Raw genomic sequence first — 26,974 nt, 5'->3', positions numbered from 1 at the left:
ACCTTAAACATCAGTGGCTACCTCAGGTTTCCAAAAAAGGAATTTGTGTAGCCTTCACCAAGTGATGATTACAAGTCTAACAGTATAGGTACAATAATAGAGGTATAACAGCACCGAGTTTCCAACAAACCTGGCGTAACCTGCCTGGAGGGACCATGTTTAAAACCCAAATGTCAATGAGCATGAAGAGATCATATTTTTTTTCAACAACAGCCTTACTAATTTTGGTGGATGTGGGGGATCATTACAAAACTTGTAAGAGACATGGAAGGGGCTTGGGTTTGGAAAATGTCTTGGTCTTGTAAGAATCCAAGTTGAAGATGGGAAGGCCTGAGATGGCCTTCCAGTGGAGGTAGTGGAGGACAGCACTTTTAATAGATTTAGACATGCTTGGGACAGATTTGGAGGGCAGTGGTGAGAAAAGGGCTGAGAAATCAGGTAAAAGACAAAATGAGTGAGGGGGAGAAGTGTGTGTGTCTGTTGTGTTGGGGGGTGGGGGGGGGGAAGATGTTAGTGAGTTTCAGATGGGAATTTATATGCTCATCTACCCAAAGTGAATGCATCTCAACTGGACAGACTAGATTGGACAATTCAGGCTTTATTCGTTTCAGTGAGACTATGTACTAAGCATTTTCCCCAGAGACACAAAATGGAAAAACCCCTTTAGAAGAGAAGGCCAAATGTGTATTTTTGTTTGTGTTATTAATTTATTATTACTTTGATTCATTACCCGCCTTATTGAATAAGAAATTAATCCAAGGTGGAGTACAACCTGCTGGGATGACAGCAAACAGTCTTCAGAGGAATAGCCATGTTAGTCTGGTGTGGCAAGAAATAACAGGAGGCGCGTGGCATTAGACCCACCGATTTATTGAGGCACGAGCTTTCAAAGACCGAGATCAGTAGGGTGAAGATAAATAGCATAAGTTAAAGTGTAAACTTTAGCACCACTCTGCATACAGCATCAGCCACAAAAAAAAACACAATATTGTGGAATGGTGAGTCGCCTGACCGCGGGAACGTGGTCTTTCTGACAGCAGTATCATTGGCCCTGATGACCAGAACTTAAAAGGGAAGGCAAGCTCAGTCCAGGAAGTTAAGAAATTGCTCAGTCCAGGAAGTTAAGAAATTGTTTGATGAGTGGTATTAAAACGACAGATTTGCTGCTGCTGAGACCTGCTCTGTAAGTTACTATGCTGCATCTTTCAGACTGAAAGAAGATAAAGCAAGAAGTTAAAAGGACCTTCCTTATGTCCCAGTGAGGATGTCATTTCACATTCTGACAGCATTTAATATGGACCTGACTTAGTAGCTTTGGCTTGATTTCAAATCCTCTCTTCTCTCTTTGCGGCTGGCTCTGCTTTGGTGTTATCCTGCAATCCTATTATTTGATCAATTGGTGGCTGAACTGTCTGCATTGCTTGCTCTGTGGAGGTTTGTGTGCTACTTATCATTTTTGTGAATGTAGGTGTGCCGTGGACATGAAAAAATGGGAAACAGTGCATTATCGTAGCTAGCCCCCCTTGCTTCAGCCATTATTACCCTTTCCTATTCTCCTTGTGGTCTATCTCACTATGGTCAGTGGACTATACTGGAATTGTTGAAAACTATTATTTAATTCAATTACACACTAAAATCAATAAAATACGTAATTCTTGGGAATTTCTTGAGGTCCATATTAAGACACTGTCCGGCTAGCAAAGTTAGCTAGATAAATTACCCAGCTACAGTGAAACTGCACTACTGAATATAGCCGGCTAGATTTAACTGACTAACTTTAGGACAGCTCTTTGGCCCGACCAGACTTAGCCAGCTACATTAACCGGCTAACTCTGAATATCGGAGTTAGCCGGGTAACATAGCCGGCTAATTCAACTCCTCCCAGTTACGCCCCAGGAGGCCCCTAAGTTAGCCAGCTAAATTCTAGCCGGCTATCTTATTAGCTGGCTAGAATTTAGCCAGATAAGTGCCCAAATATTAATTTAGCTGGCTAAATGATTTTGAATATGGACCTCCTCATGCTTTCCTTTCTGGTTTTCCTAGTGTTGTAAGTGCACTTATTAAACAATAACAATATTCTCTTTCCTTTATTCCTAACTGATCTTTCCAGTTTGTATCTTCCTGCTGTTTCCGTGCTCCTTGCTTTTGCTTCTTCTCTGCTCCAGGCAGGGCTACAAACTTTTGAGCAGTTTGGGGTAGATTTTAAAAGGTTGCGCGCGGGCGTACATGTGCGCGCGCTACCCGGCGCACGCACATGTACACCAGATTTTATAACTTGCGTGCGCAGCCACGCGCAAGTTATAAAATCAGGGGTTGGCACGTGCAAGGGGGTGCACAATTGTTCCCTTCCCCCTAACCTGACCTTCCCACCCCTTCCCCTAACCTTTCCCCCCAGCCCTACTCTAACCCCCCTCAAAAAGTTTGCTTTACCTTTTGCGCCTGAGGACCAACTGCCGGCGCACGATCCACGGCGCAGCTGCAAATATGACCGCTGTGCCGGTAGCCTGACCGCGCCCCCGCCCCCGCCCCACCCCCGGACTGCCCTGGACCTCCCTCTCCCCGTCCCAACCCTTTCCCTTTCTGCAAGCCCCGGGATTTACACGCATCCCCGGGGCTTTATGTGCACTGCCGGGCCTTTTTAAAATAGGCCCAGTACGCGTAACCATTTTAAAATCCGGCCCTTTATGTGTAACATGGGACTGTCATATCAAGGCGCTGTCATTGAAGGCCTACAAGGGAAAGGACGAGGAGATGGCCTGGGTCATTAAGCCACTCCTAGTTTTGACTTTTGACTGAAGATATCACGAATGGAAGCATTTTGGCGATCTGTGCTCTTGTGTATTCTGCCTTCCGTGAGTTTCCTGACATTTTCTTTCTTTATCTTCCTTTGAAATGCCTTGGCTTGCTCTGTTTTCCTGCAGTTGATCAGTATGCTGCTGAATTTTGAGTTGTTTTTTTCACATGTGTAGCTTCTAGAAAGAATAGTTGGGATGTATCACTTCAATGATTTTCGGATGGTTCTACAAGCCATTATTCTAACAAAAATCGATTATTGCAACTCGCTCCTTTTTGGTCTCCCTACCTCATCCATCAAACCCCTCCAGATGATTCAAAACTCTGCAGCTAGAATCCTTACCAATACAAATAAAAGAGACCATATAACCCCCATACTAAAACTCCTCCACTGGCTGCCTATTAAGCAAAGGATTCTCTATAAAGTATACACAGCAATTCATAAATCTATTTACAACATATCCCCACTCCACTTAAGTACCCAACTTCGTTTTCACTCTTCATCTAGACCTATCAGAGGAGCTTATAAAGGCACACTCTATGTTCCTTCAACAATATCCTTACATCAGAAACGTACCATCTCTTTAGCAGGACCCGTCCAATGGAACATGCTCCCGCCAGACATCCGCCTTGAGATCTGCTTCGCTTCCTTCAAAAAGAAAATTAAAACCTGGCTCTTTAGCCAAGCTTTTCCAGAACTTTGATTATTTTTTACCTCCAGCTATCAAGATTTTCTCACCATCGCAATCCCTTCTGCAGATCACATTTATCTTAGACAATTACGCCTTATTTTATGATTTGGTTTCTCAAAAAGACTATACAATTTTCTCAATGTTATTTTTCGAACCTGTTTTCCATGTTTTCCAAGTTCTATAACCTTGTTATATGTACCGCCTCTTGGCGTAATTTTTATGTTTCAATGTAAACCGATGTGATCTGTATTTTAATACAGGAACACCGGTATATAAAAATCTAAAAATAAATAAATAAATAAATAAATGTATAGGACTGTTCGTACTGCAACACCGTCCCCTTCTTTTACCAGGAATCTTGGGATCCCCCACCAATGCCTTCTCAGTAGCACGAAGATGATGATGATGCTAGGTGGTACCCCTAGCTGAGATCACATGATCCCCCTGTAACAATGCCATTTTAGCAGTGTTGCGATCTTTTGGGATATCTGTTAGCATTCTGATTGGCAGATTTTAAGATCATGGGCTCATAATTATCTAGTTTTCCATCACTGGTGTTTTTGTTTGAATGTTGTAGGATGAAGAAACAATGGCGATGCTGGAGTTAAATGGAGAACCGTTACGTAGTAGCCTGAAGGCTTGCAGTGTGCCACTTTGTGCTAGGCTACCTGAAACAACTTTCCGAGGAAAATGACTCACTTTTTAAAAACTTGTTTGCTGTGGTTTCATTCCTGTTTGTGGATTTTCAACACATATATGTGTGTATTTTTGGTTTTACATGTACTTTTACAGGTGCAAATAAGGGGCAGTCTGGGTTGTTCCAGGGTGGGGCCAATAGTTTTTGGATTATGTATGCATTTTTTGTAAGTTGCCTAGAGTTCATCACCAGGCAACTAATAAGTAAATAAGTATGCACATAAGTATGCGATTTTATACCTGCTAATTAAATAGTGCAATTGATATGAGACTCATCTCTTGAGTACTGTTGGTTGGATGGGAGGTCTGGATGAACTAGGGGCATTCAGGGTAAAGTGCTAGGAGGGTCTCGAAGAATTGGAGAAGGAATGGATGAACTAGTAGAGGTATTGGCAAACTGGTGATGTCAATTATGCGTGTGTATTTTAAAATATACCAACTTCCATATATAAATCTGGACTTTATGTAAACAAGTTATATTCTTTTTGTTCATAAAATGTACGCACTAATGTTTACAAAATAGATAGAAGAGTAAGCATTTTCAATGCATTGCATTTTTTCATTTATAACCATACATATGGGGGTTAGACATAAGCATATTGTATCCGATACACGCAGGTTATAAAACACTGTAGTACATCTCCACGAGGCCATATGTGTGCATATATGGAGCCGCACAGAGTTCTTTAAAAATGATCCTGACAGTGAGAAAATAGACTCTGTTGTATTGTTTCTTAAAATGAAAAAAATTAATTCACAGATATTTGACAGGCCTAGGGCTGCACTTATAACAGTGACAGTTCCACGAAAACTTTCTGTGAACTTTGTCACGTTTTATATGGCAGCCCCTTGGAGTCTGGTATCAAAGTACATTTCAGATTTATTAAAAATATAATTAGCATGATGTGTAAGAACTGGTTTACCAGTTCTTGGAAACTTGGGGTGCCAAAGGTTTGCCTCCTCCATGAGATTTCCCAAATTTCGAGGGCCCTCTCGAATCTGCTCCCAGTGTAAAAAGCAACATCCAGGCTTCTTTGGCTTAAATTCTTTCAGCCTGACAGTTGACAAATGGAAGCAGCTGGATACCTCCGCAGAAATGGCTTGGTTTAAAAAGGAAGGTAAATCATGACAATTACATATTAAAAGTGTAAATATGCCACAACATGACCCTGACAGTCTGGCATCTCAAATTTCCCACATCTATTTACAGAAAAAAAAAAAAAAGCCATTTATCCTGCTTCGGTCTCGGTCGGAAGGTGTGATCAGAGGTTGCTTCCCCTCCGGTCTGCATTATATACAGTGGGCTTGCCTCGTGCCCATCTGTCTGTGTCAGAAGCGCCGCAATACGTCGCTTCTCGGTAGGAGAGAAATTGTTTTCTGCTGACGGATGACCTCAGCTTAGCAGCATTTTTCCGGCACATCAGCGTTCACAGCCAGGATCCGCTGCAGCCAGTGCACTTTTGAGTGGCTTCGTGACATATAAAGACCCGCTTTAGCATTCAGACTCTGCCACTCTATTGTTTACAAGCTAGCAATACATTATTTAGGGACAGTGCTGCAGAGGTGGCTTTTTTTTAATACCCAAAAGGTTTATTTGATCTTGTGGTGAGATATTTATTTGAAAGCTATCATTTCTAGGGGTAGAGGTTCGGGTGGTTATGACTCTCTGCCTTAATTTAACAGGTTTTATAGCAGTAGGTTCTGTGTTTCCAGTTTCATTTTTCATCACACCCTTCTCTAACATGACTCTCCAAGTACTGTTAGGAAAATATTTTCCTTCTGGGTTATTCTAGTAAAGCAATTTCATAGAGGAACATATTGTGTAAACGTATATAAGGACCACTGGATAAAGGAGTAAACATTTTAGCTTTCCCAAACAAAGATTTTTAGTTCACTTCTACCACAGTGATAAGCCAGGTTCGTGGATACGTTATTGTGTTGCAGCCATTAGAGACAGGTGGAGAAATTAAACGAGCACTTCAAGAAAAAGTCTGTTAGATAAATCATGCAAAAAATTGCACATGTAAACAAAAATGTATTGAAAAGAACAGTTGAAAGGCACTGAAACCAATTTGGAAAGTTTAAAATATTGGAAAGGAGCATAAAAAATACAAACAATATATTGCAGTAAGTGTCTGCAAGATTCAGTATCAATCATTTACCCCCAATAAATACCAGTCTTTAAGTCTATGTGCCCAGATCGCTTCATCAGAAGTATCTCATAGCAAACAGATTAAAAAATATGCCCTTAAAGGTAATCAAGTGAAAGAACAAAATACTTATTTATTTATTTTATTTATTTGAGGTTCTTTATATACCGCCATTCGTTTAGTAACATCATGACGGTTCACATACAAACAATACTTCTCTGAACCAGTTTAGAAAAAGGAAGGTCCATGCGAAAGATGACATTCCTCTGATGGGAATGCAGTGCCAGCGGGCAGGGGATCCTGATACCAGCCTACGTTTTGGCATTACCTTTCTCAGGGGAAAGAGATTTCAATGAAAAACGTTTATCTCAAAGCCCGTGGAATCTTCAGCAGCCATCCTGGTCACAAAAGCAAGGGCCAGTGACTAGAATGAGTGCTTATAGCTGCAGCCTACAGCTAATTCTGCTTTGCCATATATCGGGATTTCCAGCCAACTCCAGGTCAAATTAACAAGCCCCCATTGTATACATAGATTTGTAGGTTTTTTAATTTTTCTATTGATTTCCTCCAAACCCCCCAGAAAAACAATTTCATGTATGCAGTGGGGCTAAACCAGGCCTGGATCAGTCTGTTCAGATGACCTGGGGTGAGATGCAACCCTAATACACAGTACATACCCAAGCATAACTTATTAGGATACAAATAGCAAATTGTATTACATTATTCTAGTCAGAGGTCTTTGTAAATTGATCACATTTACTTCTGTGAGGCATAGCTCTAAATTATGCATATCTCCTACATATCTTAATAAGAGTCAGCTAATGAAATCTAAAATACAGAGCCATCCTCAGGGAGGACAGAAGCGCTTAGTCTGGTGGAAGGAGTAACCTTTATTTGAATGACAGATGCCCAAAGCACACTGATGGTTTACCTATGGGATAGAATTGCTGCTAAAAATTAATTATTCATATTTGCCTTTATAAAAGATTTAAAAAAATTAAGGCACGTTGGCTCTCAGCAAACTCAGTACAATTATAGCATAAGCACATTCAGTGTTAAAATTTGCACTCATAGAAGTGCCCCTCTAATACAAATTAGTTTTTCCTATATTTTTTTCTATCCCTTTACTCCCCCCCCAACCACAAAATGTATCTTTTAAAATGGCAATGATTTGTGTTTGGAATACATTTGTGGCATTATCTGATGGGAACAATATATTTCGAGGGAAAGTCTCTTCACTGGTTTGCATTGTTACTGTTTTTTTGCTTCTGGATTGTTCAAAGAGTTACCCAGGGGTTCCATGTGCAATATTAGCATCTACAGCAGATGTGTAAGTAGCCTGTACGTGTGTACGTCCTATTTTATGGACCTTGAGAGTACATGCATGGGCTTGCAGAGTCTCTTGTAAATGTTAGCAAGGAAAAGAGAGCGGTTTCCAGGTATTCTGGCAGGTTTGGAAGAACGTGCACAAGTTGTTCTTTTCTAAGTGTTATGTGTGCTCGCATCACCAAACTTGCCTGCACAGCTTTACATCTGCTAATTGATATGCACAATTGAAATCACATTTGGTTTTTTTGTCTTTAGCTTTAGCAGGAGGTCTGGGTGGACTGGCAGAGGTTCAGGTTGAAGTGCTGAAGGGTCTGGGTGAACTGGTGGAGGTGTCGGTGCACTGCTGATTCCAACTATGCACGCAACTTAAGTATTTTCAGAAGTTGAATAAGTGCATACTTAATAAATAACCTGCCTCCATGTTTCATTCTGGGCTATTACACGTGCATTGTTATATCCGCCCAGAATGGAAATTGGTAAATGGGTGGAATAGAAATGTCTATAAATACAAAATAATATAATATAAGGAGGTAATTTTAAAAGGTTTCGCATGTGTAAATGTAATATAATAACAATTTTACAAATCCATTAACGTGCATAAATTGCACATCTATGTGATTATCCTATGGAGAATTCAATGGCAGATGTTATAGCAATTTTCAAAAACTCACTTAAATGGGTATCTCAAGGGAGAATGTGAGCCCTTGGATCATGGCGCGGCTCAGGGAGGAGCCCCAAGACACACCATGAGAGGTGAGCAGGTACGAGCACAGGCAGAACAGGAGCAAGGCTGGACCGAAGAGAAGGTGAGGAATATCCGGAACAGGAACAAGGCAGGCTCAACCCGCCACTGGACCTACACGCACCAATGAGACCCAGCAACGCAATGCTGGTCTCGAGAATAGCCCTCCGGCCACTCGATAGCACTTCCAGACATGCTGCTTGGGAACGACGAATGCGTGAGGCCAGATGGAGGCTGAGGGCAGGAACAAGAAGACTTGGACGAAGACTCAGGGCACTCGGAGGACTCAGACGTAGACGGATACTTGGAGGACTCAGACAAGGACTCAGGGTACTCGGAGGACTCAGACAAGTATTCAGGTTGCCCAGAAGGCTCAGGCAAGGATTCAGATTATTAGGAGGTCTCAGGCGAGGATTTAGGAGAAAATATTGGGTGAGTGCTGCATCACAGTGCACCCTACACAGCTGCCCATGGCTGGTTGCGGACCACGTTGAAAGTGAAGCAGACTCCAGACGAGGCAATGGAACTTGAAGCCAGGACATGACGAAGATTCAGGAGAGGCCTTCACCGGGGCATGCCCTACACAGCCACCTGTGGCTGGTTGCAGACCACGCTGAAGCGGAGCAGCTTCTGGCAGAGTCTTAGGCATAGACAGAAGCAGGCACAAGGGATTCTGAAGACCAGGACAGGATTCAAGACTCTGGATTCTCAGAAGCAAGGCATTAAAAACAGAAGTCTCCTGGAGGCTTGCGCTGCAGATGAGAAGAAAGCCTTGTACCACAAGGCACCCTACACAGCCTCCCATGGGCTGGTCACGGACCACAATGGTGGCACACCAGGAAGGGTGAATCAGACGAGAGACCTGGGAACTGGACGAAGAGCTGAAGATGAGACAGACGGAATCAGGACAGGAACATCGGACATCAAGAACGAGGGACATGGTATCTCAGGACATGGAACAGCAAGATATCAGGAGAACTGGACATCTGGAACATCAGGAATATGAAACAGCAACGAGGGAGCTCCGATGAGGGATGAGACCAGGAACATCAAGGTGACGAAGTTCAGGAACACGAAGAACATGGAACGAAGATCCATCAAGACATAGGAAGACTACGGAGGACCTGGATCAGGAAGAAGACCACAGATGCTGTGAAGACCGGAATTAAAGGCCCTGAGGAACTGAGGCTGGGCCCTTTTATAGGGCTGATCCAGGAACACAGAGATGATGTCACTGCTGAGGGCTGCGGGGCTTTTCCCACTGCTGGCCCTTTAAGAGGAACAAAGAGGCGCGCCCCCCGTGCCTATGGGACGTCTGGGAAGCAGGAGTCTGCAGCGGTTTCCAGGCCACATGGGAGGCCCAGTAGAAGGCGGCTCCCTGCCGCAAAGAAGATGAAGATACGCAGTGGCTGAGATGGCTTCCCTGCCGCTCAAATCGAGGACCCCGGCGTCGGCTCCAGCCGCGAAGATGAAAGGCGGCATAGGGCGACTCAGCCTGCTGCGAGGGACAGGTGACAGCTGCGTACTCCGGGCCGCGGAGGATGGCATTAGCGGCGGCCTCTCAGAAAGGTAGGGGACTGCCTGCGGGTCCATCCGTGAGCAGGATCCTAACAAATGCATTTATATGTGTAAAACCCAATTTTAAATATGTAAATGCTTTTGAAATTCAAGACATTAGTAAACAATTTTATAAATTGGGTATAAAATGTGTTCATGTTTGTTATGAGCGGGGCGCTACGGCGAGCCCCGCTCGGGGTGTTTAGTGTGCCCTTGGGCCTCAGCCCGACCCCAGATGCGTCCAGGACCAACCCGAGGGTTGACAGCGTGTTCCAGCATGGCTGACAATCTGATCCTCCACCAGGCCTGCAAGCTCCCATGGCCAACAACAGAGGATGTTGGAAGTTGAATGGTCCTCCGACCATTCCGAGCCCTGTCGGACCTGCTGTGTGGAACAGCATGGAGCAGCAGGCCTGGCCCGAGGTGAGGGCAGACAGAGGCCTTGACACGTAGACAGGACTATGATTGATGCGATGGCTTCACGGACAAGACTTGGGTTGATGCAACGGCATCAGAGACGAGACTTGGGATGATGCAACGGCATCACAGGCAACACTTAGGTTGGTGCACGGCATCACAGACGAAGACACTTGGGTTGATGCAACGGCATCACAGACGAGATTTGGGTAGATGCAACGGCATCACAGGCGAAGACACTTGGGTTGATGCAACGGCATCAGAGACGAGACTAGGAACTTGATAACAGCTGGGAGGAGGGGCATTTGCACTGTCTCTCAGGGCGCCCTACTCAGCCCACCCATGGGACTGAGTCGCAGACCACCCTGTCCCACTGCGCGCTCTACACAGCCCTAGGAGGCTGGTCACGGACCACAAGGAGAGCGGGACAAGCACAGGGGAGATCCAGGCGAGGAGGAACTCCGATGACGGAGCCAATGTCATCCGAAGCTCCACCTATGGCTGGTGGGAACAGAAGCTCAGGAGCACAGGGACAATCCCTCCTGCAGGCCACTCCATTCTAGGGCACGACATCATCCGAGAACCACAGCCCTACAGGATCAGAAGGCTCAGGAGCACCAGACGAAGACGCAGGGAAGAACATCCGGACAGGCAGGCACATCAGGACGTGGAAGATCACGACGGGACGTCAGGACATGGACAGGGACCTCAGGCAAGACATCAAGACACAAAGACGTGGTATGAAGGCAAACGAGACGAGGAGCTCCACGAAGAACAGGAGACCTTACAAGGCTCTGGCAGGCAGGAGCCTCCAAAGAGATGTCACTCCGATGCAAGGCAAAGACGTACTGTGAAGACAGCCCTTAAATAGCGCTAGGCAGGAAATCAGTCCATAGGTGGGGTCAGCCACACTTCCTGTGACTGGCCCTTTAAATCCAGCAGAGAGGCGTGCGCCGGCACCTAAGGAGCAGCAGAAAAGCTGTGCAGGACCGCGGACAGCGGTCTGCACCGACGTCAGATGCCAGGAGTGCAGGGCTGGGCCTGAGGAGCAGGCCCGATGACGGCAGCGGCTCCGGCTGCTGCAGGAAGCCCCGGGGGTGGCTCCAGCCGCCACTCCGGCCCGGGGATGCGGCCTTTGCACTGCGAAGATAGCAGTAGCGTCGGGGGCGGTCCCAGCCCCACGAAGAGATGAAACAAGGTCCGCGGCTTCTGCCGCGGTGAAGACAAGCAGCAAGGGTGGCCTCCGGGCCGCGAGGGAGATCACAGTCCACGGCTCCGGCCACGTGGCAGGCCCGGCGGGGCATCGGGAAGCAGCGTCCATGAGGTGAGTGAAGCCTGCTCGTGGGGAAGCCCGCGGGCAGAGAGTTCACAACACATGTTCCTGCATTAGAAATTATCGCATGTACTTTTGGGGCAGAAATATGCAATATTTTATGATCTCTGCACAGTTTATAAAATACAAGCATAAATCTCTGTGGGCCCACATGCATGCAAATGGTGTACCGTAGATGGTTTTGAAGCTGGGCTCTAATTTAGTAATATTATTTATGTTAAATGTCACAAAATATAAATAGATAATGAGATATGTCTTGCTTCTATCGGTTTAGACCCAGCACTCAGAAGGGGACTTCTGGAGGTGGGAACTCTTTGCTTGTGCTAACTGACCCCGGATCTCTGTGCTTCTTTGAGTTATATTCCTTCACTTTATCTTTCACTAATAATAATAATATCATTCCTTCTCCTCTCGATTGATGCTATTATGTAGCATGCACATTTGTATAATATTTGTTCATCAAGTGGCAAAGCACACATGCATGTCCATAGTATTATTTTCAGGATATATACTGTATGTACAATCATATAATAATTTAGATAAGTTATGACAAATTCCTGATTTCCCATTAAAGATTCTGATTAAGACATCAATCTATATTCTTTATATAGTGTCTTTATTAGACAGTAATGCAGGATGTGGTTTATTCAGTGTCTTCTTCACTCTTCTTCCATATGCCAGTAACAACGGAGAATTCTACAACCAGCAAGATCTAGGAAGACTTGCTTCCTTCCACAGGCTCACACAACATATGAAATATCTCGTCTTTTCTCTAGGAAGATCTTCTCCCTTCCACAGATCACACAACATATGAAATACCTTGCCCTTAGCTGTATCCATCCTAAGCATGCATGAGTTCTGACTCTCTTTTGGATGTTACCCTCTCCATTTCAAGTCCTTCAGAGCACATAAAAGAGATCAGCTCAGCAGTACATCAGGTTTCAATACCGATACAAACAAATAATCCACCTCCCTGCATCGATGTTAAGTCCGTGAGAACTTTTTACCTGTGGGTTTTGCACTAGTAATCAAAGCGAAAGTGCACACACACACACACATTTTGTTTTAATTATTGCCCCAGGAAAACGCACCCACAGAGATTTGCAGTTGCTTTTCTCTGCAGGTACTCTTTTAGCCTTGGAAATAGTCGGGCGGATTTTAAATGCCCTGCTCGCGTAAATCCGGGCGGATTTAAGCGAGCAGGACCCTCACGCGCCTATTTTGCATAGGCCGCCGGCGCGCGCAGAGCCCCGGGACATGCGTAAGTCCCGGGGTTTTTTAAAGGGGGCGTGTCGGGGGTGGGGCCGAATGACTCAGCGTTTCGGGGGCGGGACCGGGAGCGTGGTGCCGGCCCGGGGGCGTGGTCGAGGCCTCCGGACCAGCCCCCGGGTCGGATGACGGCGCGCCAGCAGTCCTCTGGCGCGCGTAGATTTACGTCTGCTTCTAGCAGGCGTAAATCGAGGGACAAAGGTAAGGGGGGGTTTAGATAGGGCCGGTGGGTGGGTTAGGTAGGGGAAGGGAGGGGAAGGTGAGGGGAGGGCGAAAGAAAGTTCCCTCCGAGGCCGCTCTGATTTCAGAGTGGCCTCAGAGGGAACGGAGGCAGGCTGTGCGGCTCGGCGTGCGCAGGCTGCCCAAAATCGGCAGCCTTGCGCGCGCCGATCCAGGATTTTATAAGATACGCGCGGCTATGCGCGTATCTTATAAAATCCAGCGTACTTTTGTTTGCGCCTGCTGCGCGAACAAAAGTACGCGACCGCGCTCTTTTTTTAAAATCTACCCCAGTATGCATGGCTTTGAAAATATCATCTGTGTGCTTAATTTCCTTCCCCTGACCTAAACATGCCCTTGGGAATGCCTCCAGACTTTTTGTATCCTGCAGCATTTCTCAACTCCCACAACATTAGTGACTTCCTTCTCATAAATTAGATTGTGAAATGGGAAATGCTGTATATTGAGACTATGAGCATCATATTCATGAAAGCTCACTCTGGGAGGAGATATTAAGGAGTGGGGAGGGAGGGGGTCCTGCTGAGATTTAAGAGTGTGGGGGAACAATACCTTCTGGGCTGCTACAGATGCCTCCATGCAGAGGTTGCTGCGGTGCCTGACCCACTGGTGTTCCCGAGGAATGGGAAGTGATGCTAGATGGAGGCAATGTGGAGCTTTCAGAAAGCTCTGATGGGATGGCACTATCCAGGGGTGGTGATGGAAAGGGACTTAAACTAACTTATAACATGTTTTACAAATATAGATTTTTGTTTTTTATTAAAGAAATAAGCCTTCATACATATTGTCCTGCAATTCATTTCTTACTTGTTTTTGTAACATAACAAGAAAAGAAGTGCCAGGCAGGCTTAGACCAAAGATCCATCGAGCTCAGCATCCTGCTTTTGACAGTGGCCAATTCAGATTGCAGAAATGAACGAGGGGATTATTTTTATAGGTCAAACTCAATAAATATCTTTTGGCTACAAATTTTTCTAAGCTTCAAATTTGGGAGAATTGTCCCCAAGCACTCAGAACTTTTCCCCCCAGTCTCAAGAGAAAAAGTTTTTATAAATCTGTCATTGTTTCTAATAAATTCATCTTGGTAAAATAGGTGGTGACATTTTACTGCGGAATATTGTAGGATCGCCTTTGAAAATGAATACTGGTTACCCCTCGCTGCCTCTGGAGCCAGGATGATCAGGACATTAATCACTGACATCCTCTCATTTAATTTTGTAGATAGACCAGAGCTGTTACCAGACAACCAAATTTAGGATCTTGTGGGTTGTAAATTATGAGCCCTAGAGATTTGTTTCAGGTGCAAAGTCTTGTGCCTTGAAGGAAATCTATAAGATCAGTAAAGCCAAATTACACCAGATCATAAATTAGCTTTAGTGACAATACAATAGAGTATTTTGCATTGGGAAAATGACAATGCATTGAAGAACATGATTAATAGCTCCTGTTAAAGAGATTTTTTTTTCGCTTCAGAAGTATTCTTAGTTATGACCTGAAATTAAAAAAAAAAATCTAAAGTCCATAAATTAAATATCATCCAGTTCTAAAGTTGGTTCACTGGTCCTGGTTCTGTCTTTTCTTGGGTTCTGTAAAGACGGCACCTGTCTTGGGTTTTGCTAAGATAAGCACCCATGAAAAAGTTCTCATGAGATCATCCTTTGTGAAATAATTAGAAGCACAGTATATTCAGTTACCAGGAAAAGGCTACAGACTAGGAGGAAAAAGAGCTGATTTACAAAGTGCTTCTTTTGGGGAAGGGGCGATTGTACCCTTAGGATGTTTCCAAATGTAAGAGAAGCATTGAGGTACTGAAGAATTGTAATAACACTTCCTTTGGTGATACGCCTGCAAGATGATGTTTCATGCAATTACAGTTTGGCCAGTCAGACTTCATGACTTGTGATACACGGAGTCCAGAATTTAAGGAACATAAAATAATGAGGCATGGCACAAGCACTTGTTTTTGTTATTTTAGAAAAGACTGTGATTGCGGTATGGTAGTAGACCAATTGATTTGAGGTTTTAGAAGATCAGGAGATAGAATAAGATGAGGTTTGAAGAAGGGAGGAAATAATGTTTATATTAATATAAGGCTAGTAAACATAGTCTTTCACAGAGAGCATATATCACTCAAAGAAAAAAAACACCTCTACTTTATATAAAAAAATTTGCAAAACAGGCTTAGTCACATTAAAAACATTGAGCTCCATATTCAAAAGCCATTTAGATGGATAACATAATAGTTATCCATCTAAATGGCTTACCCGGCTATATTCAGTTCTTACATGACAAAACAATAAACTGGTTCAGATCCTACCTAAACAATAGGTTCTTTCAAGTCCAGATAAAAAACACATTATCAAAAAAATTTAAACTTGAAACAGGAGTACCCCAGGGTTCAGCACTGTCTGCTACCCTCTTTAACATATATATGCTACCCTTATGTCATCTGCTGGCAGGCCTAGGGATAATACATTACATTTATGCAGATGACATTCAATTAATTCTACCAATAGACGACACAATTGAATAAACATTAAGTCTAGCTAACATGTACCTAGACATAATTAAACAACTACTAAACCAAATGGAACTGGTTATCAACATTAACAAAACTGAATTCCTTCACCTTGAGAGAAAACATATAGAAATCAGTCAAACACCGATAACTCTAAGAAATAACCAGACAATTGAGCCAGCCGAAAAAGTAAGGAATCTGGGAGTAATAATGGACCCAGAAATCAACCTGAAGCAACACATTTATTTATTTATTTATTTATTTAAAAGTTTTTTATATACCGCATATGGGATCACTTACGTGTCCGTCTAAGCGGTTTATAAGTTTACATACATAATAAAACAAAATTTACATACATAGTATAACAAAATTTACATACATAGTAAAACAAAGTAATACTTAATAATAGCGGTATCGAAGGGTATAAGAGAGTTCAAGGTGTTAAATTAGGTGCAGGTCATTAAATAAAAAGGTTTTAATCATCTTTTGAAGTCATTTCGATTAGATGTCATCCGGATATGGTCTAATCAAACTGGCGCTGATGGCCCTTTGCCCTTACCATGTGACAGGGTAAGAACATAAGAACATAAGAAATTGCCATGCTGGGTCAGACTAAGGGTCCATCAAGCCCAGCATCCGGTTTCCAACAGAGGCCAAAACCAGGCCACAAGAACCTGGCAATTACCCAAACACTAAGAAGATCCCATGCTACTGATGCAATTAATAGCAGTGGCTATTCCCTAAGTAAAATTGATTAATAGCCATTAATGGACTTCTCCTCCATGAACTTATCCAAACCTTTTTTGAACCCAGCTACACTAACTGCACTAACCACATCCTCTGGCAACAAATTCCAGAGCTTTATTGTGCGTTGAGTGAAAAAGAATTTTCTCCGATTAGTCTTAAATGTGCTACTTGCTAACTTCATGGAATGCCCCCTAGTCCTTCTATTATTCGAAAGTGAAAATAACCGAGTCACATCTACTCGTTCAAGACCTCTCATGATCTTAAAGACCTCTATCATATCCCCCCTCAGCCGTCTCTTCTCCAAGCTGAACAGCCCTAATCTCTTCAGCCTTTCCTCATAAGGAAACTGTTCCATCCCCTTTATCATTGGTATCCGTGCCATTAGCCAGCCCCTGTCACATGGTAGGAGCACTGGATGGCCTGTGCCATTTTTAAAGATGGCGCCGGCCATCCAGTGCTCCTTCCATGTGACAGGGGCCGGCCAATGGCACGGATACCCTGTCACATGGTAAGGGCAAAGGCATTGGCGCCATTTTTATTAGTGGCAGCCGACGGCCCGAGAGCGGGAGATCGCTCCCGGGACCCCCACTGGACCACCAGGTACCTGTAAAATGTTTTTTTTTTGGGGGGGGGAAGCTAAGGGATTAGTTTTAAAGGGTTGGGGTGGGTTTTTTGTTTATCGGCTCGGGCGCAGCCGATAAACAAAACCGCGATCGGGCCGGACGAAAAAAAAAAACACGATGTGAATCGGAACCGGAATCCGAACCGATTCCGGTTCCGATTCACATCTCTAATAGCTTCCACTTCCCAGGATGCGCGTGGGCCCTTCACAGAGTTCCTGTGCCGTCTCGATGGAAGGAAATGGATCCACGTGCACTTACCTCTTCTCACCTGCTCCAAGATCTGGCTACCTGCTGCGGGGTGTCTCCTCTTCTCATCTGCTCTAAGATCTGGCTGTCTGCTGCGGGGTGTCTCATCCTGGCCCTCCTGCTCCCATGCTGCTGTGTCTCATCCTGGCCCTCCTGCTGCCATGCTGCTCTGTCTTCACCTGCTCTATCAGTGCTGCTGCTGGACCTTGTGCTTGTTCTCCTGCTGGCTGGTTGCTGGAACTCTGCTGCCCTGGCTCTCTGGCTGTCCTCTTTCAGTGCACTCTTTCAACATGGACAGTCTGGGGCCTTTGCCTTTTATCACATTGTACAGCATCATAACCTTATCTCTTACCAGCAGTACTTTAGCTTTAGGGGTGCCACTTTCAGTTTCTAGATGTTCTTTGTGTAATCATGAATCTGCTATATGTTTACACTGCTATGCCTGTATATGTAATTCTGCTGTTTCCATATATATTACTTACAGGTTCATAATGACAGTGCTGTTCAGTGAACAGGAATAATTGTAAGATGTGTCTTTACATGTCCTGGCAGATTGTGATTACCTAAGACATTGGCGTAAATGTCAGCAGTTGAATACTACAATCTGTTAATAAAATGCACACAGCTTTAATAAGGTATCTTCATGTGTCTCTCCTCTCCTTGTGTTTCATTATTGTTAAGGGTTGCACATGGTCGATGTAATGTTTATGGGGCTTTCAATCTCCTGTGTGACACAGCTGTGTACACTAAATGCCAACACTACATTTAGTGTGCATTTACCAGCTGGGTGCTCAAGGCAATGAAAGAGGATGTTCAAGGAGGATATTGTATACGTAATGTGAAAGGTTGCAAATGTCCAATACAAGGATATGTCACAACATACAAGTAATATTGTTCTACAACAAAGTACTGTAGGTAATAGTGAGTGCTAGTAAGAAGGCATGGTGTGTGTCACACTGCATTGTGAGCTTTGTACATTGCCAGACACAGTATGACAAAGAAGGTGCATATAAAAATATATACCTTGCTAGTGGTAGTACATGGCAGGTTCAATTAGTCAAACATACTATTTAAAAGCAAGCCAATTTTTCTGTCCATACCTTTTGGCCATGGGAGAGTGCCATCTCACTGTTCCTATGACAGTGGAATTTACAGCACATGAACTCCCTGTCAACACAAAGAATATGGCCTGCTATGCAGATCCACATGGGTCTACAATATAGCCTTACACTGCATGTAGTACCTGTATCTGTTTATTTCAAAGAGATAGCTTGTTATTGACAAGCTGCTATGCTATTAGCGTATAACATTATATACAGGTCACATGCCATTGTAATACATTTCGCCCTTAAGTTTAGCACTGCTTAAATACCATTAAGGGGATATTGTGTACACTCACAGCACAATTCAGATCAGTAGGTATGATAATGGTTTCTGTTCCATATTATGCATTATGGCACTGGCCATCTGCATACAGCCTTGCTTTGGGAGTTTGTACAGTAGGTATAAGGGAAGCCTTAGTAAAAACATATGTAACACACCCACAAGGTAGCCCAGCACAGGCATGGGAGTCTGACTGTACAGGTGTTCCTGATACAGAGAAACACACCACTGTGCTACTTGCCACCTCAGCAGATGCTGTTCCACACAGTACTGATGTAGTCCTGCTGTGCACTTGTGGGAACGCACTTTAGACTGTGTAAGAGCACTCACTCCAAGCACAGCTAACTTGAACCCAATGGTGGTATAAGGTAAGATATACCATACACAGATTTGGTAAACACTTGCGGTTTAGTTGCAAGTGTTTGTTGGAAGCTCAGGCAATATACCAGATGGTGACTAACAAATCAATATATAACTATGGGGACAGCCACACCTCTGCACCTGCATGAACAGCACATTCACCGAGTGATGTCATAAGTTCTAGAAATATAAGGGGAATATATGAAACCACAGTGACCCCAGTACATAGTGGTACAGTGTCTGAGGGCCCTGGGCTACAGACACCTTCTACTATCTAAAAGCACCCAAAACTATAGGTTAGAAAAAAACCTGGAACCTGATTACCTGCTATACTCTTATGTTCACTACACATAAAGGTGGAAGTGCCTAAAGTAGCAGGCCCCGCACACTACAATTGTCCGAGTGAGCATGGTGCACTCAGAACTGCATAATATACATATCACGCACATGTATGTTATGACAACCCCGTACAGGTTGCTGTCCCTTCACAGACAATTGGTTCAACGGTACTCTGTGAATGGCAAGCCTGTAAATATGGATGAAAGTGCTCATAGACAACGAATTGTACCTGCTTCTCACTCATTTCAACTCCCTCCTTCACAAACAGTAAGTATAGCTGCATTCCGAAAACACCTCGCCAACAGCTAATTTTCACATAACGTTCATGGCTGATTGGATAAAGGGCGACAGAATGGTTTAACATACTGTACAGGGCAGCTTGCCACAATGCCAACATGTAAAGGACATAATCTAGCATGATATACACCTGACATTTGTGGTAGGAGTTGTCCAAACAAATGAGACTGCAGTGCATCTGAGAATGCCTGATGAATCTTTCAGGTTCAGTTCACCAAAGTTAGGCTGCTGAGACAGCCATATACGCCACCCTGCATGGACTGGATAGGACCAAAGGACAGGTTAAGAATCATACAAATGGCAACAGGTAACAGCACAAGCACTGTTCACAGACCTTCACACACATGTGGAAGAGCTGAAGGTACACATGATGAGAGCCTGCAAGTGTTTAGCATTAGGTAGTTTGCAGTACAATATGGTTAGTGTGCGAGACTATGTGCTTTGCAGGGCCTCACACATAACACGTGCCCTGTAGATTTCAGTATGTGTGCCATTCCTGTAATGGTTATCATGAAGGAACAAACAGAAGTGCTGATTGTTAAAGCTGAATAAGAGCAGAAACAGTGTAATGACTCGGACGTCAGAAAAGGCACTCATATGGATATTATAGTTAGCCATCATGTAAAAGACAACTGAAAGGATGGTAAACCCTTGGCGTGCATGATGGTAACATCTGTAAGTGAAACCTGAGACAGCAGTATGACTGGTGTGTCAGGTGACTAGTGCAGAGTGCGATGGCCTGTAAGTCATAGTGTAATGTGCCTTCACAGTCCAGCAAGTGGAGATTCACAGGTTAATATGAGGGGACACTTGTCATATCAGCATGATACCACCACAGCCAATAGCCTGACCTTGCAACCATGTACTCAGTTAACCTTGCATTGTGAAAGCCAAAGGCTGGTTCCAAGGAGCTAGGCACGTTGTGAAACCTGAGAGTCATAGCACCAAGACGTTCTGCCTGCTTATAAGGAAAGGTGAGAGGGCTCTGCTGTGTAATGAGTGCGGTATTGTGGGCACCCATGCTACACACTCCCAATGTACATGAAGCACTGGCACCTGAAGGTGACTTATATCCACACTTTGTACACCTGTACACATGTTCGGAATAGGATGTGTACCTGTATGTACACAGCGAAGTATTATGCAGATCTTCATGCATGTGAGACATCACAGGTAATATGAGGAAGGCCAGGTTTCACATTTAACTGGGAATGTCCTTGTAAATACACACAGACACGCAACAAATGTAGAACAACCACTGTGCATGGTGCTTACGCATGTTGGCCATTTCAACAGTTAGAAAACTGTGACATGGACATATCAAAATGGATGAGAGGTGCAACCTGATGCCTGTCACCCCACATGGCTCTAGGTAGCTGACAGACTGTGTTAACAGACCAACCTCTTTTACTGTGTCATGCAGGCAGAACAGAAGGTGGCTACACCATGTAGAAAACGTTAACTTGGCAGCACAGCTTTTATTCCAATGCCAGTGCAAAGGTCCATAATACAGACAGTAATGAAAATAGGCCTGATACCTAGGTATACACATAATATCAAATTACTAGTTATGAGTGGAAGCGCTGCTCTTATTCGTCAGCCACACCTACCAATGCATTCTACCACACATGCCATTGCCCAGGGCCATCAGGCAAAGTGTGAAACTATAAGGTTCTGGCGAATCTGGCTGCCAGTCGCTAGGGTCTTCTGGGCTCGGGCATTGACACATGCGGGATCCTGTGGGAGATCGGGACATATATCCATTGGTAGTCCATGATGTACTGCCACATTATGGAAAACACAGCACAGTAGGATAATCCTGGCAGCTTTGTCTGGGGCATACATTAAAGCTCCCCCCGTCTTGTCCAAACAGCGAAAGCGGCTTTTAAGAAGGCCAAAGGTGCGTTCAATGACTGTGCGGGTAGCACATAAAGCGTTGTTGTATCTCATCTCTGCAGGCATATTAGGCATGTGTCCGGGGGTGAGAAGCCATGGCCGGCAACCATAACCTAAATCTGCTGCACCAATGACATAAGAAACACATTACTGTGAGCTATGCTATAGCCAGATGTGACTGTCTACCCACAACATCCAGTTATACAGTGCAAGATAGCCTGGAACATTGGTGAGCCTTAAAGGCTCATTAGTGTTGCCTGACTGCAGTATAGTTAGGAGGTGTCACCTATTGTGCTAACCATCTGATATGTTCATCAGTACAGCATTGCATGTGGCCTAACTGCCCCTTCAAATGCAGGAAAGGGGCAGTTAGGCCACATGCAATGCTGTACTGATGGTATAGCTGTCAGACAACTGCACACACCAACATTACAGCTGTGAGACCTGCAGTGAAAGGATTGACCGTTGCTTATATTGTTATGGTGATTGTGCATTGCAGGAGTGCAGGCTGTGGTGTCTGGCAGGTTGTGGCACAATAGCCTATAGAGGCAATACCGGAGGCCAGAAACATGCAGGACACAATACTTGGTGTACAGGAGGGCAAGGGTACACATTTACAGTAGCTGCCAATGTGCTAAATGGCTCGGTATATAATCACACATATGGGGAGTATGGCATCAGTGTGCAGTGTGCAGGCATTGGAACGCCACCACAGGAACTCATAGGAAAAGGGACATATAGATGAAAAGTACTAGGCACCTAGATACAGCTTCATATTTCACAACATTACTGACTCCTTTACCCACAGAACTGCAGCAGGACAGTGAACAAGGCATACATTAAGCTTATCACTTACTAAGGACCTCTGACAAGCCATGTATACTGTGTTGGAACACTGAACATAGCCATGGCAAGCCCACAACTATTAACCCCCCCATCCCAATTTGGGTGATATGACACACATCAACAATGCATGATATGGAATAGAGAAAAGATGACGTCTGTTACCTACAAGCCAAGCATCACCATACAGGCCTGCCTCAAAGTCGTCAAAAAGGCCTGATTGCCTTAGTAGAAAGGAATCATGCGTTCCGCCCGGGCACCTGGCCACCGCGTCCAGAATATGCATTCCTGCATCACAGATCATTTGGACATTGAGGGAGTAGAATAGCTTCCTGTTGCAGTAAGCTGCCTCCCGTTCACGTGATGGAATGATGGCCACATGTGTGCAGTCGATAGCTCCAATAACATTGGGGAAGTGTGCCAAGGCATAAAAAGCTCTCTTCAAGTCCATCAAGCCCTGCCTGTTGGGAGGAAAGTATCTGTAGCGATGAATGTGGGCAATGACTGCTTCAATGACCTGATCCAGACAGCATGAAAATGTGCTCTGAGACATTCCTCCCACAACTCCTACTGTGGTTTGGAAGAAGCCGCTGGCAGTGAAATGGGGTGCAGCCAACAGCTTGGTCATGCCAGGGATGGCATGGGACCTTGTGGTTGCAGGATCCAGATCAACTCGCATGTCGTCATATAACTCATGTATAGCCTGAGAGCTGAGACGATACCTGCTCACCACTACGTCCTCAGGCATGCCCTCCAAGGAAGTACATGGAGGGAATATACAGTCCCTATTAATCCTCGCCTGGGCCCTGGCATGTGGCCTGCCCCGACCAGACCTGTGACCCTGCGGGAGTGCAGCCTCTGCATGCACTGCTGGTAACTCCCTGTGATATCTTGGATGAGGCCTGGCATGTTGTTCAGGTTGTCCTGCTTCCACATGCTGTGGTCTGCGACGGGACTGACGAGGCATGAAGTGGCCGTGTATATATATATATATATATATATATACCTGGCAGTGAGCAGATGGTCTCATGAAAGTTCACCTACTAAAAACAAGCATTTTTATTGGTCCAGAAAGGCTGGTTAGCTGTTTACAGGTTTTATCGCACATGGTATACACCGCGATAAATAGCACGGTATGCGATATCGCATGCGATCTGACCTTAGCGCAAATAAAAAAGGTGTAGTTATTTTCAGTGTTAATGGCCTGCGATAATGGACAAAATCTATTGCAAACAGCGATAGCAACACCTACTTTAAATTAGACCTCCCCCAACTCCTCCCCTTTTTAAAATTTGCATCGCAATCTGCGGTACAGCCCTCTTTGCATGCGTTAACGGCAATTTTCGCATGCGATAAGCCCTTAACACATGCAAAAACACCTTACTGCATTTTGATAAATGACCCCCTAAGTTTGTACCTGAGGCAATGGAGGCTAAAGTGACTTGCCCAAGGTCACAAGGAGCAATAGCAGGACTCAAACGTTGGTCTCCTGGTTCATAGCCCACTGCTCTAACCACTAGGCTATTCCTCCTCCCAAGAAAACATGCATTACCTAAGGCAAGGATTACTCAGGTACCCTTTTTTTTGTGGTCATGCCTTGTGAACTAAACTACACATTTCTTATCTTAATATGACTACCAGATGGTGCAATTTTTTTTCTGACAAGCTGATCCAGTCTAGGTTTTATCACATTGCTTTTTTTTTTTTTTTACTGAAATGCGGGAGGAGTAACTCTTAATGTCAAAACCAATTTTTATTTATTTTTTAAAAGATTCTCATATACCACAACTTCCCAGAGATTAGGTTAATAAAGTTAACAATCATAACACTGTGTATATATACAGCAAAAACCAATGAATAAAATACAGTAAAACATCACACTGATATTAAAAAATGAAATAAAACACCATCATAAGAACTTTACCTTACCCATACGCCGCTTTAAAAAGATATTGCCTTTATCTGTTTTCTAAAATGCTTTAGGTCTTGCTCCTCCCTCCAGCTTAGCAATATCCTAATAAATGAAATGCAGGGGAGTGGGGGAAAGGAAGAAGTGCTTGGGTTATTTAAAAAAAAAAAAGAAAAGATACTTCCATTCACACTGGTATGGTCTACAGACCTCCGCATCAGGCAAAATAACCAGATAGAAATCTGGCTGAAAACATCCAAATGTTGGGAAGTGTAGGGTAGAATCCAGTCACCCTAAAGAAGGATGTGCACAACTGAACCCAAGCCTGCAGCCATGTACAAAGATTGAACCAAAGTGCAGGCCTGAGCAACACAAAAATGGAGTCTTCAGCCATGTGATGATTTTGGCAAATTCATATGAGACTGTGAATCACACAGAGGAAAAGAAACAGTAACTATTCTTCCCTATCAAATGTCTGTCTACATCTCCTAGTTTGCTAGGACACCTCGGACACATGAACTGTTGAGCATATCCTTGGTGGAAACTTTGTATCTAGCCCTGAAACCAGCTATAAAGCGGGTATTATTCAGCAAATGTCCGCTGATGAGCCTCATTACCAATGGTGAGAATATGCATATACAGCTGGATTCAGAAGATGTCATCAGCATTCCAGCATAGATGGTGGTGACATCCAATCAAGATCAATGTTAGATCCTATGGATCTAAATATGCAGTGAAGTTCCAAGTACAGAGAAGGACTTTGAACTAGACAGACTGAGGAATCATTCCCCAGAACTTGACAGATTTGTGCGGCCTTGTTGACATTACTCTTACTGCTGCAGTTCACTATACCTGTGAACTAGCAAGTTTAAGACTGGGTTCCTTGCTCAGCACAGCCTGCTCTATTGACCTTGGAGTAAAATGCCTTGTCATACTTGACAACTTTATCCCTGTTGAAGCCTTGGCAAACCAAGTCCTTCTTTACCCTGCTGCTGCCAACGTACCTCACAGAGGCATCTGTGAGACCGCTGGATCCTATTTTCCTTGTCATTTGCCTGTTGGGGTATTGCTGGATTTCCCCATATTGTGCTGTGAGACAGGTCCTGGATTGAGACCCGCCAATGGCTAAGGGTGAGATAAAATTTGCTTAATTAATCTTTCAGCTGGGTTAATTAGTTTAGCATACTGTATTTGTCAAGTACAAGTTGACTTTGAGATAACTCATGAGTTTTTGCTTATTTTCATAACAGTGCTTTGCACTGTAAAAACTGAAACTTAAATCAAAACTATAGTTATCATATTAAATCTTGTATACCTATGCTGCTAAAATAAAACTGATTAACTCACAAAAGATATAAACTTCTGTTCCCTTAAACTACTGAATGGGGATTGCAGGTTATCAGTTACATCAGATAACCGTCTGTACTTATAAATTACCCTACAGAAGGACGGAAACAGTGTTGCTCATTGGAGATTTTAATTTGCTGGCTGTGGATTGGAGTATTACTTATAGAATCTGCAAGTAGAGAGAGATAGAAACATAGAAATGACATAAGAAAAGGACCAAATGGTCCATCCAGTCTGCCCAGCAAGCTTATAGTAGCATCAGCTGTACCATAATGGTAGCATCTGCTGTGCCATACAAGTCACCCCCATACTTAGTTTCCCAAAGCATCAAATTCAGGGCCATTGTTGGTTGCTTTCTGAGTTCAATTGCACTTTACCTCTTGCCGTTGAAGCAGAGAGCAATGTTGGAGTTGCATCACAAGTATAAGGCTTATTGGTTAAGGGTAGTAACAGTGGCATCAGCAAGTTCCCCCCATGCTTATTTGTTTTCCCAGACCATAAAATTCAATGTCCTTGTTGCTTGCTGTCTGAAACTAATTCCTCTCCCCCCCCCCCCCCCCCCCCCCCCCACTATTAACGCAGAGAGCAATAATGGAGTTGCATCAACAGTATGAAGGCTTATTGGTTAAGAGTAATAACCTCCACATCAGCAAGTTACTCCCATGCACTCTTTTCTTCATTTCCATCCTCTAGCCTTCAGGGATCCATAGTGTTTATCCCATGCCCCTTTGAAATCTTTCATCATTTTTGTCTTCACCAGCTCCTCCGGAAGGGTATTTCAGACATCCATCACCCTCTGAAGAAATACTTCCTGATGTTGGTTCTGAGTTGTCCTCCCTGGAATTTCATTTCATGACCCCTAGATCTACTGATTTCTTTCCAATGGAGAAGATTTGTCAATTATTCATCATTAAAACCTTTCAGGTATCTGAAGGTCTATATCATATCTCCCCTGTACCTCCTCTCCTCCAGGGTATACATATTTAGGTCCTTCAATCTCTCCTCATAAGTCATTTGATGGAGAGTCAGACCACCCACAATTTTTGTTACCCTTCTCTGAGCCACCTCCATCCTGTCTCTGTCCCTTTTGAGATACAATCTCCAGAATTGAACACATTACTCCAGGGAAGACCTCACCAAGGACCAGTACAAGGGGATTATCACCTCCTTTTTCTTACTGGTTATTCCTCTCTCTATATAACCCAGCATTCTTCTGGCTTTAACTATTGCCTTTCCACATTGCGTCGCCAT

General features: G+C 44.0%; 1 protein-coding gene across 1 annotated transcript in view; it reads right to left on the bottom strand.

Moving 5' to 3' along the window:
• LOC115092412 (putative nuclease HARBI1) overlaps positions 1-23,215 on the bottom strand; it is a 71,008-nt gene extending 47,793 nt beyond the window's left edge. Inside the window, exon 1 of the mRNA XM_029603244.1 lies at positions 22,637-23,215. Within this exon, the coding sequence (XP_029459104.1) occupies positions 22,637-23,215 (579 nt within the window). The remainder of the gene's footprint in view (positions 1-22,636) is intronic.
• Between the last annotated feature and the right edge of the window lie 3,759 nt (positions 23,216-26,974).

The sequence above is a fragment of the Rhinatrema bivittatum genome, chromosome 5 (genome assembly GCF_901001135.1).
Source record: "Rhinatrema bivittatum chromosome 5, aRhiBiv1.1, whole genome shotgun sequence".
Classification (NCBI taxonomy): domain Eukaryota; kingdom Metazoa; phylum Chordata; class Amphibia; order Gymnophiona; family Rhinatrematidae; genus Rhinatrema; species Rhinatrema bivittatum.
Note: the sequence above shows the minus strand (reverse complement) of the source record. Positions and strands in the feature narration are given on the sequence as shown.